Source organism: Mastigoproctus giganteus, chromosome 12 (assembly GCF_048544385.1).
Source record: "Mastigoproctus giganteus isolate SK-2022 chromosome 12, ASM4854438v1, whole genome shotgun sequence".
In the NCBI taxonomy this organism is placed as follows: Eukaryota; Metazoa; Arthropoda; class Arachnida; order Uropygi; family Thelyphonidae; genus Mastigoproctus; species Mastigoproctus giganteus.
The window spans coordinates 110,145,152-110,165,021 of record NC_143586.1 but is presented as its reverse complement, the minus strand read 5'-3'; the positions used below and the strand labels follow the sequence as shown (position 1 = coordinate 110,165,021).

At 38.7% G+C, this 19,870-nt stretch overlaps 1 protein-coding gene across 1 annotated transcript in view; it reads right to left on the bottom strand.

The window, feature by feature from the left end:
- LOC150077337 (HORMA domain-containing protein 1-like) overlaps window positions 1-19,870 on the bottom strand; it is a 578,215-nt gene that overhangs the window by 404,101 nt on the left and 154,244 nt on the right. Inside the window, exon 6 of the mRNA XM_090385860.1 lies at window positions 1,292-1,318. Coding sequence (XP_090241986.1) covers window positions 1,292-1,318 — 27 coding nt within the window. The remainder of the gene's footprint in view (window positions 1-1,291; window positions 1,319-19,870) is intronic.

Here is a 19,870-nt window from a genome sequence, read left to right as displayed (position 1 = left end):
CGATCTCCTGAAGCGTTGGAGGAAAATAATAAGGTCACACGATCCTTAGCTACCTTAAAACCACCAGCAGTTTTCTGCGATTTGGCTACATACGTTCTGTTCGGCATTCGTTTCCAGAAGAAACCAGTTTCATCTGCATTCCACACTTGATCAGGAGTGTATCCTCCATCTTCAATAATTTTTGCAAGTTCCTGCAGGAATACTTTAGCAGCCGATTCATCTGCAGATGCAGTTTCACCTTTAATTTTTATATTATGAAGAGCATTCCTTTTAAGAAACCCTGTCATCCAACCTGTACTCGCAGAAAATTCATACTTTCTGTTTAACTGAGATGAAGTGCTTGGCTCCTTTTCTTTAATCTGTCTGTAAATTCTTAGTGCTGTTTGCTTGATGGCATTTCCATCTACTGGTACTCTTTTTTGTGACTGATCTTCTATCCATATTACCAGGGCCTTTTCCATTTTTTCCTTGACAATATCTCTTGTATATGATGATGAATTAACACTTACTTTTGTTCCAGAACATACCGACTTCCTAATTGCAATTTCATTTTTCTTAATAGTTCTTACGGTAGCTTCATGTACACCAAAATGCTTTCCTACAGACGTAGCCCCTTGTCCAGTTGCAAGACGATCTAAAATTTGAATTTTAAGTTCCAAAGAAATCGCTTTCCTTTTCATTTTGGTAATAGGCGAATTATTCGACATTATATAAGGGCTACCGAAAAATATCTCAGTTATATTAATAAAAAAAAGGTATGAAAATTTTGTAAACTTACAATTTATTGACTATTGGCAAAATTAATAAATTTATATGTGCACAAATTTCACTAAAGATTCTTTCACTTTGAAATAGAGCTTACTACTACATGTCTGCCGAAGATACAATGCACGAATACCGTAGATGTGCACCAAATTCAATAAAAACGTTGATGATTCATAGATACCTAGACGTACACATTGGTAAGCAAAAGCACGCGTTTCAAAACGCATACACTAGCTGTTATCCAATCTATTGGTGCGTGTAATATAGAAATGATACTAATATGCCACAAATAAAAAAAATTTTCTTAGAATTTAGGCAAAAAAAAATTCATAGAAATCGTGTTAAATCAAAATGACTCGCGTAAAAAGAGAATGAAATATTTATTTTGAATTCGTGTTAAATCAAATTCGTGTAAAAAAAGTTCGTGCAAAAACAGAATTAGGTGTATTTTGTTTTGATTTGCTATTTATTTATACCTAAATTACATTTTAAAATTATAATAAGTTGCTGAACAAAATTTACTTACATCCGGATCATCTTCACTGGTGTAAATCTATTGAAGTACAAAGGAAAATAATATTAGAAAGTAAATAGGAATAATGAATAATCATGACATGCAACTCAGAAAACATCAACACCCTTGTGAAAAATGTCCGAATCCAAAAATCATTTTAATAATTTTTTTCACTTTAGTTATTAAAAATTATGAAAAAAATTCACTGATGTTTTCTCAGAAAAGGGTGTTTCTGAATTATTTTCTAATGCTGATTTCAAAAATGACTTTGGAAACCGGTTCTTGCACCGGTTTCTTCAAAAATCATGAAAGAAAATATAAGGTGCAAGACAAGGTATTAACATATCCTCGTTTATTCATTCAACTGCCATTTTCTGGAACAACCTTCCTTCATACGTATTTCCTGAAAATTACAGTCTACAGAAGTTCAAGTCTAATGTCGACAAATATCTTCTTTCACCTTCTCAACCTCCAACCCAAGCACGGTACTAAGTACTATAGGTTCTAATACCTCTCGTGTTTGGGGTTTTCATAAAAAAAAAAAAAAAAATTAATACATTCAAATAATACAACTGATGACATAAACTTAAGTACTTTGTGAAAAAATGGTACAAGATAGAAAAAAACGAATAACATTTCTTAAATCAGCAAAAAAAAACTGAATTAAAAATGGCTATTAGTTTAAAAACATTGTTTTCGATGTTTTAAACTAATAGTGACAGGTTACATGTGAAAATGAATTCTACAATGAAAACCCAACAAAGGTTTCATCGTCGGTTTTAAATCCGCAATGCTCCTTCTCACCATTCCATCTTAGCTTGGGTTACGAAATGGCAAATGTCAGGCTCAGTGCAAGATGCATATCCTATCCCACATGTGCCTCCTATCACACCTCCAAAAAAAGATAATGCAAGTTAATGATAATTTGTAACCAATATAGTCAGTTAGGCTGCATGTTGTAACATAACAAACCGACCTTTTTTGAAAAATTACCAAAAGGACAATGTAACAGTTACAGCAAAAGTTATTGCAACTTGACCGAAAAAAACGTATCTACCACATGAATTACATTATTTCAGTAAAAAGAATATTTGGTTTCAACACTATGGTCACTTCCCACACAGCTAGAGTTTCTATGAAATCCATCTCCTTAAATAATTCAATGCAACCAATGAGCAACTGCACAGGCCAACATGGACTGATACGAAATTATGCAAACAAAACTTCAAGATTTCACTTTTTGTTATCTGAACTTTACATGTGACCACATTACACCTAGTGTGCACAATTTAAAAAAACCAAATGTATATATACTTTCTGCTGCACCTTCTATAATAACTTCACATATCATGATTTGTTATATTTCTATTCCATGTATATCCAATGTATGTTTCAATTCTAATATTCTTAACAAACAGTTTGGGTAATAACCATTGTATTATAGTATAAATAAAGAGACAAACAGATTAAGGAACTGGCACACAATTTTGTTTTTTTCCATTCTCAGTTTCACTATACTTTAAATTTACTATTCACACTTAAAATTAAGACATTTCAATTCATGATACCATAATAACAAAAGAAAGAGATCATTTGACTGTTTTAGCTTTAGTATTTTTTTTTTATAGCCAAAGGATGTAAAGAAGCCACACTTCATTTGTGTCCTATTGGTTGACAATAAGTACCAATCAATCCATTTCCTTCTTAAATTACCCTAAGTTTAAACTCGAGAACCATGAAAAGTAATTTACAACAGTTATCAATCATTCATTAGCCAAAGGCATACTTCCTGAGGACCTACCGCTATTTGCGGCCGCTGATTTAACATAAAATGAAACCTAAAAAAATGTGAATTTTAAAGCACCGTGAACATTTTCCGCCATAAAAAACATGGGCGTGGCTAAAATTATCTTTCCCAGTCAAAACAGCGCTCAGTGGGTGGGAGAGGGAGAGGGGTGACAAAATCCCGGCGTGGATGTTTCTCGCTACTCCTTGTTCAGTATGTGTTATGCGCTTGTCATGGAAGGTTTCGTCGTTTGCTTTTAATTTATATGCTTATAAATTGAATAAATTTATCAATTTATAAATTGATATGCTTACAAAAGATATAAATTTACCGTTTTGCAGTGTAAAACAGACTTTTTTGAGTGTGTTAACGGAAGAAAGTGACTTTATTGTGGACAAGTTCTTTCTAACCCGTAGAAAAATATGGCTACGAATAACAAAGGAAATGTGAAAATATCAAAGAAGGTGATGACATTAGCGAATAAAATTGAGTTATTAGACAAAATTTCTAATGGAGAAAGTGTCTCTTCAGTGGCAAAACATTATAAAATCAATGAGTCAACAATACGATCAATCAAGAAATAGGAAGTAAAAATCCGCCGTAGTGTCCGGCACGCTAATTGCTTCAAAAATTTGCTCTGTAACTCGTGATGTTAAATTAGAAAAAACGGAAAAAGCTTTAAATCTGTAGATAGAAGACCGAACGTAAAAATAAAATTCCGTTAAGTTCACTCATCATTCATGAAAAGGCAAAACTCCTTTATCGACACTTTAGCGAATCTGGTGATAGCAGTGGCGGGATAAGTTTTTTAGCTAGCAAAGGCACTTGTTTGAAAGATTTGTTTGAAATTTCTAAAAAATATTACATTTAATATTAAATTGTGTCTTATTTTCATTTCGATGCCATATGCTTGCATTTCACTATGTACTGTCTATGTACATAGTCATATTATGAAGATACATATAATACATTGTGCAAGGCTCAAGGGGTAGAATTTTTTTCAGCCTGGACTGTACTTGTTAACAGGAGAGATTGCTTCTACAGGGATGGGATACACTTAAATAGAAAGGGTGCAAGAATATTTGCTGATGCTATCGAGGCAGTGTTAGGTGGGTCGGAAAACTGCTAGCTTGGGGGGAGACAAAGACCAACAGATTGACAGTAGCCACTGGCAGAGGTGAAAGAGATTCTTGCACTGCTTCTATTAGAATGAGCAGAAGCCTGAAAAACAAGATGCATGGTATTTCAGAGACTGCTGGGAGCCATTGCGGTACAAGTAAACACATGGGTTGTGTTAGGGTAGCTAAGAATAGAAACAGGTGCAGGTATACTTGCGTGTACACCAATGCCAGGAGTTTAGTAAATAAATTTGATGAATTTGAGGTATTGCTCAAAACATCAAAGGCAGATATTGTTGGGATATCAGAGACGTGGTGTCACACAGATATAAGAGATGCAGAACTGCAATTTGGGGAGTACAACGTCTACAGAAAGGATAGACAGGATAGGAAGGGGGGAGGGGTTATGCTATTAGTTAAGAAACACATAAAAACCAAGGAAGTGAAGCCAGTCGACATCGCTGGACAGTGCAGTGTTGAGTCAGTTTGGTGTGACATAAGCATTGGGAGATCAAAATTGAGAGTAGGAGTGTGCTATAGGCCTAATGACTCTGATGAGTATAATAAGGAACTGTACAGGGAAATAGAGTGGGCCAGTAAATCAGAGAGTCTTATAATGGGAGATTTTAATTTCCCAGATATTGACTGGAATTTGAGGGCTGGTTACTCACACACTAGCAGGGCTTTTGTGGATTTATTGGATGATTGTTTTCTACATCAGCATGTTCGGGAGGCAACTAGAGGGAGTAATACTCTTGATTTGATTATCAGCAGTGATTCTTCATGCATTAAGAATCTGCAGATAAATGAACCACTAGGTGGCAGTGATCACAGTGTGCTGAAGTGGGATTTACTGAAAGAGGTAACTACCATTAGGGGTAAAGGGAAGGGTTATTGCTTCCGTAAAGGCGACTACGATGGACTGAGACAGTATTTAAATTCTATACAGTGGGACCAACTGATGATGTTACCAACAGCAAATTCAAAATGGGAAGCATTCAAAGAACTTATCTTGGAAGCTACTAGGCTTTACATACCAACTAAGAAATATTGTTCAAGGTTTAGGCCAAAATGGATGTCAGATAAACTAATGAGGCATATGGCAGAGAAGAAAAATATCATGGGATACTTACAAATTAACACATGACACAGAAGCCTATGATAGATACAAGTTGATATGCAACCAAGTTACAAAGGAGGTTAGGCAGGCGAAGGCAGATTACGAGAAATCCTTGGCAAGGGATGCAAAGAAAAACAGCAAAGAGTTCTTTACTTATGTAAACTCTAGAAGGAAGGGGATGAATCAGATTGGTCCACTTGATATTGATGGGTCAACTGTTGATGATCCTGCTCAGGTAGCTAACAAACTAAATGAATATTTTGCATCGACATTCACACATGAGGAGTTATTCAGCAAGGGGAATGCCAGAGGTGTATTCAACTCTAGCAGTAAGCTACAGAATCTTGAAATAACTGGGAGTAAAGTGGAGGAGAAACTGTTGAAGATAAACACAAGAAAGGCACCTGGAGTGGATGGGATCTATCCAGTTATATTAAAGGATGCAGGAAAGGAAGTAAGCAAACCCGTAGCCATAATTATGAGAGCTTCCTTGGACTCAGGGGAGGTACCCATAGACTGGAAATGTGCAAATGTGACCCCAATTCACAAAGGAGGATCAAAGGCTGACACAAGTAATTATAGACCTGTGAGCTTAACTTCTGTTCCAGGAAAATTAATGGAGGCACTGGTTAAAGAAGCACTGCAGGATCATTTAGACAAGACTTCAGTTATAGCTCAGACACAGCATGGTTTTGTTAAGGGGAAGTCTTGCCTGACCAATTTGATTGGATACTATGATGCAGTCACAAAAGAACTGGTTGCAGGGAATAACTTTGATATTATATACTTGGATCTTAGAAAGGCTTTTGATACTGTTGCACATGGAAGACTGCTACACAAATTGGAGCAGTGTGACATTGGAGGCAAATTGCTGCTATGGATAAAGCGGTGGTTGAGGGGGAGAAGACAGAGAGTGGTAATCAATGGACACTGCTCATCGTGGACTAATGTTATTAGTGGAGTCCCTCAGGGCTCAGTGTTGGGTCCATTATTGTTTTCTGTATTTATAAATGATATTGATGATGGTATATCAAGCTTAATGTCCAAGTTTGCAGATGATACAAAGGTTGGCAGGGTTGTCAAGGACACTACTGACACTATGCTGCTGCAACAGGATCTGGAAAGGTTGAGCAGATGGGCTGAGAGGTGGCAAATGAAGTTTAACATTGACAAATGTAAAGTACTACACATGGGAAACAGCAACCCCAGAGCAACGTATCAACTCTGTGGTACTACACTGACAGTGGTAGAGAATGAAAGGGACTTGGGGGTGATTGTGCAGGCAGATATGAAGTTCTCTGAGCCGTGCAGACGGGCTGCAAGAGTAGCTCATGGAGTATTGTCAATGATATACAGGAATTTTTCCAGCAGGGATAAGGAGGTGATTATTCCATTGTATAAGGCAATGGTCAGGCCACACCTAGAGTACTGTATACAGGTCTGGAGGCCTCATTTCAAGAAGGATGTAGAGCTGCTGGAACGAGTACAGAGAAGGGCCACAAGATTAGTGAATGGAACAAAGGGGTGCTCTTACGAAGAAAGGCTTAAGTTTTGCAAATTACAGTGTCTGGAGACTAGGCACCAGCGAGGTGATCTGATAGAGGTGTATAAAGCCTTGAATGGTTTAAGCATGCTCAATGCTGATGGGATTCTTCCTCTAGCTCAGAAAAATCACCTGAGAGGGCATAAATTCAAATTGAGGAAAGACAGATGTAGGATAGACGTGCGGAAATTTGCCTTTAGCCAGTGGGTGGTTGGTTGGTGGAACAGACTGCCATCCCTTGTGGTGGAGGTTGATAGCCTAAATAAGTTTAAGGCTCAGCTGGACAGGTATTTTGAACGAACAGAGGGGTGAAGTGGAAGTGGGTTTTTTTTTTTTTTTTTTTGGCTGATGCTGCATAAGCTTGCTTTCTTGCATCAAATGCCTCTACTAATGCTAATGCTAATGCATACATAGACAAAATTTTTGACTAGTTTTTCTTATATATTTCATACTTTGGAATGGAACCCCTTTATTACTATGGGAGCCATTACTCAGTATTCGCGGCATTTCTCAGGATCGTAACTCCCGCGAATAGCGGGGGTTTACTGTATTTATGTCCCATGGCCTTTGTCTTTCTTAACGACAACAATATACTACCCACATTCATTTTACTTAACTCTTTTAGGTTAGGGTTATACCTCAATCACATCTTTCCTTCCTCTCCTCCAAAAGCCCAGTTTCCAGTCTTTTCAAATTAAATACTCAGATCTATCATCATAGCTACCGCCCTTATCACTTCTTACTAGTCTGGTTGCCCTTCTTTGGATCATTTCAAGAAGTATAATGTGGTCTTCAGACCTAAGAACAATACAGTAAGCATGTATCTTACCAGTGACTTATAAATAGTATCATAAGTGTTTTCTATCTAATATTCAAAGGAGTGATAAATAAGTGAAAATACACTATGCACCTTCCTGATCTCTCTACATTGTGGTGTAAAAAACTTCCAACAACAACAAAAAAAATGTATGAAAAAATTTTATGGATATAGAATTTCAAGCCGACCGGGTTAGCCGAGTGGGTAAAGTACCTGCCCGGCAAACCAAAGGTCGCGGGTTCGATTCCCGCCTCGGGCTTGGATCAAAGTACTGCAAAAACCTTGGGAGGTGCAATATGGCCACAGAAGCCGATGTGCCAACAACTACCAAAAAAAAAAAAAAAAAAAAAATAGAATTTCAAAAAAAAAAAAAATAGAATTTCAAAAAAAAAAAAAAAACTTATTATTAATATTTATTAAAATTTCCTCTTAGAAGGGCTGAACAAGAAGACTGGCTAAAAAGGTCAGGTTACCATCTGTGGTTGTTTTCTTCGAATTTATATTTCAAGAGCAGACCTCAAAAACTGAAAAATTATGTAGCATTTTGTTTGCCATTCTGCACATAATGGGAATAGTCAAACAATGTTTTCATAAATAAATGGTAGGTGATCAGATGAATGAAACAGTCTGGTTGTAAAAACCATTAATTCCATTACATTATATAAATTCATATGGAAATTCAAATACAAGATGTGGCTATTGAATAAAGACACTGTATGCACAGCCACCAAGTGCCACTTGTGAAACAAAGGCACAGCAGTTCACCTTGAACCTTTCCATAGTTGCCTGCCAAGTCACATTCCAATATGCCCATTCACAGGTTTTCATTACTTTGTATTTTTGGAGGTTGTGGGAAAAATGTTAGACAGAAGAATCAAACAAGGAAATCAACCTCAAATTTTAACACAACTAAAGAAAACTCCAAATAGCAAGATAATATTCCCAGCAGAGAAACTTGGGGGCGATACTGTCTACATGTTAGTCAACGAATTTTCAGTTCCAAGAAACAGATAACTTGTTGAAGAATTTTACCATTTGATTTTAAATTTTAAAATTAAATTTTACCAAATTAAACTGTCCTCTATCAGCAAATGTATAGTCCATCACACTCAATATTTAGCTAGAGATTTTGTAGGTTACTACTTAATATACATAGAACTTTTGAATTGTTTGAATCTTGCTGCCATTGTTATAGTTATAGAGTGAGTGGTAGGGGAATTCAAATTTTTTAATTGTGGTAAATAGGTAACTCTAAAGTTCAACTCACTTAGGTGGCGTTAGTTGGATAATTTTCTTATATATTATAATTAATTTATAACTTTCAAGTGTAATGGTGTAGTCTAATAAATATCATGCAAACTTGGTAGTGTGGTAATGTTATTGTTATATAACTGGTGTATCAATAAGAACATTTGAATTATGTATAAGTATAGTTTTTTTTAATAAACGTTGATAATAATAATATTATTATCAACGTAGAACATATTGAGTATTACAGCTCTGATTCATACTGTATAAGTATAGTGCGAAAGCATTCAATAATACATAGCCAAATCTGAATGAACAGAATATTAGCAAAGCGGCATCATTTTAACTTATATCTCATATTGTGAATACCTTCACAATGAGTTGCAATGATATTGAACTACTTCGAATAAGTAACACTTCACCTGAGGAGAAGACTAATGTAACTTATTCTCAGATGGATACCACCACCCAGACGGCACCATTTCAGGGCTATTTGGCCCTTCTTCAGTGGGTGGGTAGGTACCCGAGTAATGCAATGATGGCAAAACAGTTATGAAGTATAACTCCACAATATGAGAGATGCCTGATGGTGTATGATGTATTTAGACTATAAAGCGTTTAGGGCGTAAGCCTCAAGCTACGGAAAAGTGTAGACTATGTATAAGTATAGTGCGAAAGCATCAATAATACATAGCCAAATCTGAATGAACAGAATATTAGCGGCATCGTGTTAAGTTATAATAACTTAAAACGATGCCGCTTTGCTAATATTCTGTTCATTCAGATTTGGCTATGTATTATTGATGCTTTCGCACTATACTTATATATAGTCTACACTTTTAGCGGCATCGGCACTCGTCAGCGGCACTACAATATTAGCGGCATCGTTCTAAGTTATAATAACTTAAAACAATGCCGCTTTGCTAATATTCTGTTCATTCAGATTTGGCTATGTATTATTGATGCTTTCGCACTATACTTATACATAGTCTACACTTTTCCATAGCTTGAGGCTTACGCCCTAAACTCTTTATAGTCTAAATACATCATATACCATCAGGCATCTCTCATATTGTGGAGTTATACTTCATAACTGTTTTGCCATCATTGCATCACTTGGGTACCTACCCACCCACCGAAGAAAGGCCGGATAAACGTTCTTCTTTCGGATAGTCGCCTGACGAGGTTGTGCTGCTTCAAGGTCCTTCTAGATATCGTAAGTTCTAACATTAAGTTTTCTTTGCTGGCCCTGCGAAAGTTTCCAGGGTGGGATTAGTGCCTGCGGGCACAACCGTTGTTACATTTTTTTTTTTTTTTTTTTCCAAAATGAGTTTTTATATACGTGAGAGGACCTTGGAATTCACTCTGGATGCAGAGTATGAACTGAGATAAGTAACTGAGGGTTTAGCGAAAAGTGTAAATTTATCCAGATTACAGGGATTCACTCTCCTGCCCTTGAGGAAATACCAGGTAGTTTGTAAAGACTGAATGACAAGAGACACATTGCTGAGGGGCTTCCCTTTTGAAAACCAAGTGATACACCCCCATTTGGTGGGTAGTATCAGGAAGTATATCACCATAGAGCGCTACCAAATTGAAATGCCGAACACATATCTAAAAACTTCATCAGAAGCATATGGAAAAGTCTCGAGAATAGAAATGCACACGTGGGAGGGCTTTCCAGAGCTGTATACGGAAAAAGTAACAATGCAAATGGAAATGAGAAAGCCAGTTCCAAACATCATCTATGTAATGGGGAATCGACTACTTCTGAATTACAGAGGGGTAAAGAAGAAGTGCTTATAATGGCAGCTTGGGTCATTTAGGCGCGAATTGCACAAAAGGGCATTGTTTTAATTGCAAAGAAGTGGGGCATATCAGTAGTAACTGTCCCAAAGCATGCAATAAATGTGGGGAGACAAGCCACAAAGTGGTAAGCTGATCAGTTAGGTCATATGCAGATGCCATCAGAGGAGGGGAAGGAAAAGTAGGCGAAGAAAATTCGGAAAAGGGTAACATGGTCATTTTAAAGCCACAGGGAGTCATAAAAAAGATATTGTCAGCTGAACCAGTGAATCTAATTACAGGAACAGGGGAAGAAAAAGGGGTTATAGACATAAGTCAAGACACCCCCACTTTAATGGAAATATCAAGAGGTATGAAGAGGGGGGACAACAAAGACTAATAAAGTCTAGAGGAAGAAGGAAAAAGAAAGAGGCAAATTGTAGAAAAAGGAAAGGACACGATACAAAATCTGAATGAGCTAAGTTCAGATGACTCCGAAACAGAAGGGACATTAGGCGAGGGTAGTGACAAATTACTGGGGGTGGAGCATTTAAAAAAACACGTGCCAGTAGGATCGGAAACATTAACTGCTAAATTAGAAGAATGGGAGCAGCGGCCAGGGAAGCTGAGAATAGTGTTAAAGCATGCTCAAGGAGGCAAAGTAAACAACATCCAATTCATGTGGAGAGACATATTCTTTGGAAACTTAGTAGGACAGACGTTACTGGGAATAGTGCAGCAGCTAAACAATTCCTGAATTTCATGATTATTAGGACATGAGCAAGAGTTAGGCAGGACCCTGTATGCTCTAAGCATATCTCTGACACAATAGATCAGATTTCTAAGGGAACACGAATTGTATCTACATGGTAATCATTGGTACTTGGAACATAAGGGGCTTTGCTCAAGGGCATGCTCAGCATCATGTATGGAGAAGCATGTTGTTACTAGGGGGTAAGGATTTTATTCATCCAAGAAAGTCACTTTTTTAACAGTGTCCAAGTGCAAATATTCCAGAACAGATACAAATGTCTAAGCTTCTGGAGTTTTGGCTCAAGGAATACCCAGGGTGTAGGCATCATAGTCTTACCACCATTTATAGGAAAATTCTGCAATCTTCAAAGGGACATAGAAGGGAGAATAGTCTGCATTGACTGGAGAATAGAGTCGCACACAATAAGACTGATGAATGTATATGCACCAAATACCACTCCAGAGCGGAGGTGGATATTTAGTAGTTTACATCTTTTTATGGTGGGGGCTCGATTGATTATACTAGGAGGAGACTGGAATTGCCTGTTAGACCCAGTTAAAGATAAGACAGCTACGGGGGATCCAACAAGAGGCACAGGAGGCTCCTTGGAGCTCAACAGCTTGTGCTTAAAACACGACCTGATATATGGAGAAAGAAATATCCCATAAGTCACGGAGCAACCTGGTCTAGGGGAACGGTAGGGACCCACATTGACTGGTTCTATGTCCCAAGCAAGATAGCAGACAAAATAAATCAGGTAAGACATATCAACATTTCAGGACCCCACGCAATAACAGATCACAAATGAGTTATAATGGACTTTCCATTAAGCCTAACTGTAGAACAGGGGAAGGGCACCTGGAGGTTAAAACCGGTGCTCTTGAAAGGTGACCAGTAGGGCATTAAAAGATTAATGCAGCATTTGAGAGACTCCAATCACTGGACAGAAGGAAGCTGGGCAAATTATAAAAATGCAATAAAAATAGTTTTTCAAAAATTAACAAGGTAAGGAACATGGAAAGTAAGAAAGAGTTAAGGAACTTCTATGAAGTTCGGAGGCTCCTAAAGTCTTGTCAGGATGAAGTGGGAGAAAGAGAAACACAAAAAGGAATTCTGGTGTTATTAGAGAGGCAAGCAGAAAATGAGGCGGTCCAGATGTGCATATATTACAGGAAAGCTGATAAGTCGTCTGCTTTCTTTTTCAAGAAATTCAACAGATCACACAGAGACAGCAGTTTAATCCATCAAATACAGGTAGGTTCACACCAATATCAGAACACTAGTGACACTGTTAAGTGTTTTGCACATATTTACAAGGAAATGTATACAGCATTTAAAGGACCAGCTTTATTAGAGAGCTGGGAATTACCAGGGTTCTTGGCAGTTCATAGACATGAACAGGATCAAACTATCTCCCTGAGTGAACTATCATTAGCATTGAAAGTATGAACGGAGGTAAAGCGCCAGGCCCAGGTGGGCTAACAGTTGAATTTTATAAGAGGTACTGGAGGAAATTAGGCCAATCTTGGCCGTCATTTTCTCCAAATTCTTCTCGGAAGGGACGGTCCCGGAAGAATTTATAGAAGCCCAAACCATATTTCTCAAAAAACAGGGTAAAATGGGGAAAGAAGTGGGCGAATGGAGGACAATATTATTACTTAATACAGATTATAAGTTGTATGCCAAAGTATTAAATGCCTGACTCAAAAGGCATTTAGGGCACATCATAGGTCCCAACCAAACATATGCAATTCCAACAAGATCTATGATGGCAAATCTGTCATTTCTAAAATATTTGCAAGGATACTGTAAGCAGAAACAATACAGTGCAGTGGTGACTGTACTGGATTTGGCAAAGGCCTTTGATAAGCTTTCCCATGAGTACCTTTAAAATCTGCTGCATACAGTCCGAATGGGTTCTTTGATAAGAACAGCCATTATAAGTCTGTACAAAGGGGCACAAACCACTCTTTTGATTAATGGCTACAGCTCGGAGAAAATAAAACAGGAACGGGGAGTTAGACAGGGGTGCCCACTAAGCCCTGCACTATTCTCGTTGGCATTAGAACCCATATTAAGGCAATTAGCTATTTCTTAAAACATCAGCGGGGTTGATCTTCCTGGCCCACACTCTGATTGCAAATATGTAGCACATGCAGATGACATGATCCTAACTTTGGCAGATAGCAGTTCTCTACAAAGAGTGCTTGAAACCTTCAGTCATTTCAGCTTATGCAGTGGCCCATGTCTAAACAAAAGCAAGACCAAATGTCAACAGTGGGGAACTGAGGCTCCAGTACAATTGCCAGCAAGCCTCACAGTCTCGACAGCACCTATAACCATCCTAGGGGTTCCTTTTGTGAAATATCCGATAGTATCGTCCCGGCAATTACTAGACAATTGGGGGGACGCTCTGTCAGAGTGGAATCTGGGGATGCTATCTTTCTCCGGAAGGGTGTGTATTATGTGGACGATTCTGATACCGATGCTGAAGAATACTGTGTCAATTACATCATTTAAACTGTGTGCAGAAAAAGCTAACTCGAAGACTATTTAAGTTCTTCTGGAACAGCAGAGAGCAAGAAGTGACGCAGCAAAGGCTATACTGCAGGAAGTGTGTGTGTGTGGGGGGGGGTTATGCAGTACCATGGTTAAAGTGGTAAAGGTGGGCGTATGAGTTAAAGCACATTTGAACTGGCATCTCCATAGCCAGGTGGGAAGGAGCAGCAGTGCGTAGCACATGCTTTTTGATTAGACTGGGGTTCAAGCCCATCACCACAAAATACGGAGGATGTGGAAAGGTCAGGGAATGACCACCACATATCCTGGAGGAATATGGCCTATTAGCATTAGTAGAGGCATATGATGCAAGAAAGCAAGCTTATGCAGCATCAGACAAAAAAAAAAAAAAAAAAACCCTTCCACTTCACCCCTCTGTTCGAAATACCTGTCCAGCTGTGCCTTACATTTATTTAGGCTATCAACTTCCACAACAAGGGATGGAAGTCTGTTCCACCAACCAACTAACTACCCGCTGGCTAAAGGCAAATTTCCGCACATCTATCATAAATCTGTCTTTCCTCAATTTGAATTTATGCCCTCTCAGGTGATTATTCTGAGCAAGAGGAAGAATCCCATTTGCATTGAGCATGCTCAAACCATTCAAGGCTTTATACACTTCTGTCAGATCACCTTGCCGGTGCCTAGTCTCCAGACACTGTCATTTGCAAAACTTAAGCCTTTCTTTGTAAGAGCACCCCTTTGTTCCATTCACTAACCTTGTTGCCCTTCTCTGTACTGATTCTAGCAGCTCTACATCCTTCTTGATATGAGGCCTCCAGACCTGTATACAGTACTCAAGGTGCGGCCTGACCATTGCCTTATACAAGGGAATAATCACCTTCCTATCCCTGCTAGAAAAATTCCTGTATATCATTGATCAGACACCATGAGCTACTCTTGCTGCCCGTCTGCACTGCTCAGAGAACTTCCGATCTGCCTGCACAATTACCCCCAGGTCCTTTTCATTCTCTACCACTGTCAGTGTAGTACCACAGAGTTGATATGTTGCTCTGGGGTTGCTGTTTCCCATATGTAGTACTTTACATTTGCCAATGTTAAACTTCATTTTCCACCTTTCAGCCCATCTGCTCAACCTTTCCAGATCCTGTTGCAGCAGCATATCGTCAGTAGCGTCCTTAACAACCCTGCCAACCTTTGTATCGTCTGCAAACTTGGACATTAAGCTTGATATACCATCATCAATATTATTTATAAATACAGAAAACAACAATGGACCCAACACTGAACCCTGAGGGACTCCACTAATAACATTAGTCCACGATGAGCAGTGTCCATTAATTACCACTCTCTGTCTTCTGCCACTCAACCATCAATTTATCCATAGCAACGATTTGCCACCAATGCCACACTGCTCCAATTTGTGCAGCAGTCTTCCATGTGCAACAGTATCAAAAGCCTTTCTAAGATCCAAATATATAAAATCAAAGTTATTCCCTACATCCAGTTCTTTTGTGACTGCATCATAGTATCCAATCAAATTGGTCAGGCAAGACCTTCGCTTAACAAAACCATGCTGTGTCTGAGCTATAACTGAATTCTTGTCAAGATGATCCTGCAATGCTTCTATAACCAGTGCTTCCATTAATTTTCCTGGAACAGAAGTTAAACTAACAGGTCTATAATTACTTGTGTCGCCCTTTGATCCTCCTTTGTGAATTGGGGTTACATTTGCACATCTCCAGTCTGTGGGTACCTCCCCTGAGCCCAAGGAAGCTCTCATAATTATGGCTAACGGATTGCTTACTTCCTTTGCTGCCTCCTTTAATATAACTGGATAGATCCCATCCACCCCAGGTGCCTTTCTCGTATTTATCTTCAACAATTTCTCCTCCACTTTACTCTCAATTATTGCAAGATCATCTAGCTCCCTGCCAGTGTTTACTTCATCTATGGCATTCCCCTTCCTGAATAACTCCTCATGTGTGAATGTAGATGCAAAATATTGATTTAGTTTGTTAGCTACCTCAGCAGAATCATGAACAGTTGAACCATCGATATCAAGTGGACCAATCTGGTGCATCCCCTTCCTTCTAGAGTTTACATAAGTAAAGAACTCCTTGCTGTTTTTCTTTGCATCTCTTGCCAAAGATTTCTCGTAATCTGCCTTCGCCTGCCTAACCTCCTTTGTAACTTGGTTACAGATCAACTTATATCTATCATAGGCTTCTGTGTCACATGTTAATTTATATATATCCATGCATTTTTCTTCTCTGCCATATGTCTCATTAGTTCATCTGACATCCATTTAGGCCTGAACCTTGAACAATATTTCTTAGTTGGTATGTAAAGCCTAGTAGCTTCCAAGATAAGTTCTTTGAATGCTTCCCATTTTGAGTTTGCTGTTGGTAACATCATCAGTTGGTCCCACTGTATAGAGCTTAAATACGGTCTCAGATCATCGTAGTCGCCTTGACGAAAGCAGTAACCCTTCCCATTACCCCTGATGGTAGTGACCTCCTTGAGTAAATCCCACTTCAGCACACTGTGATCACTGCCACCTAGTGGTTCCTGTATCTGCAGATTCTTAATGAATGAAGAATCACTACTGATAATCAAATCAAGAGTATTGCTCCCTCTGGTTGCCTCCCGAACATGCTGATTTAGAAAACAATCATCCAATAAATCCACAAAAGCTTTGCTAGTGTGTGTGTGACCAACACACAAATTCCAGTCAATATCTGGGAAATTAAAATCCCCCATTATAAGACTTTCTGATTTACTGGCCCACTCTATTTCCCTGTACAGTTTCTTATTATACTCATCAGAGTCATTAGGCCTATAGCACACTCCTACTCTCAATTTTGATCTCCCAATGCTTATGTCACACCAAACTGACTCGACACTGCACTGTCCAACGATGTCGACTGGCTTCACTTCCTAGGATTTTATCTGTTTCTTAACTAATAGCATAACCCCTCCTCCCTTCCTATCCTGTCTATCCTTTCTGTAGACAGACTGTAGTTTCCCCAAATTCGAGTTCTGTATTGCTTATAGCTGTGTGACACCATGTCTCGGAAATCTCAACAATATCCGCCTTTGATGCTTTGAGCAATACCTCAAATTCATCAAATTTGTTTACCAAACTTCTAGCATTGGTGTACACACAAGTATACATGCACCTGTTCTTTTTCGTAGCTACCCTAACACAACCCATGTGTTTACTTGTACCCCAATGACTCCCAGCAGTCTCTGAAATATCCTGCATCTTATTTTCCAAGCTGCTGCTCATTCCAATAGAAGCAGTGCAAGAATCACTTTCACCTCTGCCAGTGGCTACTGTTAATCTATTAGTCCTTGTATCCCCCCAATCTAGCAGTTTTCTGACCCACCTAACACTACCTTGATAGCATCAGCAAACATTCTTGCACCCTTTCTATTTAAGTGTATCCCATCCCTGTAGAAGCAGTCTCTCCTGTTAACAAGTACAGACCAGACTGAAAAATATTCTACCCCTTGAGCCTTGCACAATCTTTCCAGGGCCGAATTGATCAACAGTGCTCTCATCATATACTCGCCCCTTTCGTGCCTGGGCAGAATTGCAGACACTTTCAAATTCAACCCTAATTCATGGCTTTTTTTCAACAGTGACCTTTACTTGTTAAGTAATTCCGCCTGTCTCCTACTCTTAATATCATTAGTACCAACGTGTACAACTATATCACCTTTTGTGCCCTTAAAAGATGATATCCGCTCTACAACGTCATCAACCTTTGCCCCTGGCAGACATACCCTGGTCCTGTTCCACCTATCCTTTTTACAAAGCGTTTCCTATTTCCCTGACAATCGAGTCACCAACAACTACTAGTTTCTTTGGGACCAGCGCATTCTGCCTTTGGGGTTGCCGCTGTGTTGCTTGATGCCCAAGTGCAAGCCATTGGTGTGGGCAGCTGAGAGCTTGATGGGCCCCCTTTCGACGGCATCAACCCTGTCCTTCAAGCTCTCATATAGGCCCATAACAAAGCTGAGTTGTCGCCCGATTTCCTTACACTGCTTGCATCCGCACATACAAAGACATTCCCCATGGCAGTATCATGTCCCGTACCTGACTGCTCCACAAACATCAAGCAAATAGTGCATTTTAAAAGGCTGTGATTCAGAGGGCAACTGCCCCCCTCAGTTCTCCCCTGAGCCACAGCACTCCCATTAGCTTGAGCCTTTTGCTTTGCTGCTCTGGTCTGAGTCATGATTTCGATTCAATTTCAGTACAAAATTAAAACCCTAAACTTGTATCCCAACACAATTATAACGCTATATTTATGTTTCAGTATCGAGTGTTATCTACGAAATCCCTTTATATAACTTCCGTATCAAGTTAAATATTAATTATTTATTTTTGCTAATTATTTATATTACATAATCTAAGTCGTTATATGTATATAGTTGAAAGTACAATTTAATTGACAATGAAGTTCAACAAGATTAATAGATTTACTGATTAATTGACAATATTATATTATGTACTATACTATACTAAGCTTATGCTATCTAGTTCGAGATATTTTGTATCGCGTAACAATGGCGGCAATTTAAGAACGGTAAATCTACGGACACTTAAGTATCGATTAGCTTCCAAATCTCGCTGTCTCAATTCAGAATAAACTAAGGATCCTGACTAGCTACTTACAGAAAATAATTTGATATAACAATTGGTTAATAAATCAGCTAAATAGGGTTAAAAAAAAAAACCTCTCATTCAACGGAGCTGCAACTTGTAACAAGTGGATTTGATACCCTTACCGATACTAAGTAATACCTACAAATCTCTATCTAAGTTAAACTTTAAACTAAGTATCATAACTAGGAATATAAAGCTACTCTAGAAAATATGTTAATACGGCAATTTAAGCTAATAAAACAGAAAATAAATCAGAAAAAACTTCTCTGTTCCTTAGTTGCTAATGCTCCTAAAAACCAAATAACAAACAAACAACAAACATTTGGACTGCCCTACGGGGAGCCCATGCAGCGGCTGCCTTAATAAAGTACAATATGGGAAGGTTTACTGAACTACTAGGAGAGGAGCACACTGGTCCAACAGTAGAAATAATAACACCCTTTTACAAATTAGTAATCAAGCACTTACAAGAGTTATCTGCAGGGGGTTTGCACATGGGAACCAAGCTTAAGATTTCGGAAACATACTGGAAGTTATCCGACACAAATACACTGCCAGTACCGGTGCCACACAGTTGGCTGAGACTGGATGTGACTCAGATGTTGGGCAACCTACACCATCATATAGGTTATGAGTCACGGAAAGACCTGGCATGGAGAATAATACACGGACACCTGCCAGTGGAGAAGAACTAAGCCAAATTTCGAGGGCACATGAATGTTGAGTGTTTTTACTGTAAGTCGTGTGAAACAGTGGAACATGCATTCTTCTCTTGTCTGGTTATTCGGCACATTTGAATGTGCCGAATAACCAGACATAGATGACCAGATAGAATAACCAGATGACCCTAGGCTCATAGTGTACACAAAACAATAGGAATACCACGCTTGAACAGGGAACAAGTACTATTCTTACAGTTCCCGGCCCTGATTTCCAGAGCGACGCACATCCTGATATACCTCTTAAATGAAGGTAAATATCAGGCTTGGAAAATCAGGAAAAAAAAAGAAGGAGGCTCTGCAGAGGAGATGTCAAAATGCACCCTTCCAATGATGCATGGTGCAATAAGACTTTTGCTACTAGAATTACTACAACTTGGTAAGCAAAGATTCTTACAATTATAGTGTTTCCCCACACCTTTATGTCGGCTAATAGATAACAACATATATGTGCAGCTTAGATGGTAATGATCAGTCTAGGCTAGGGAAGCGTATGTACCAAA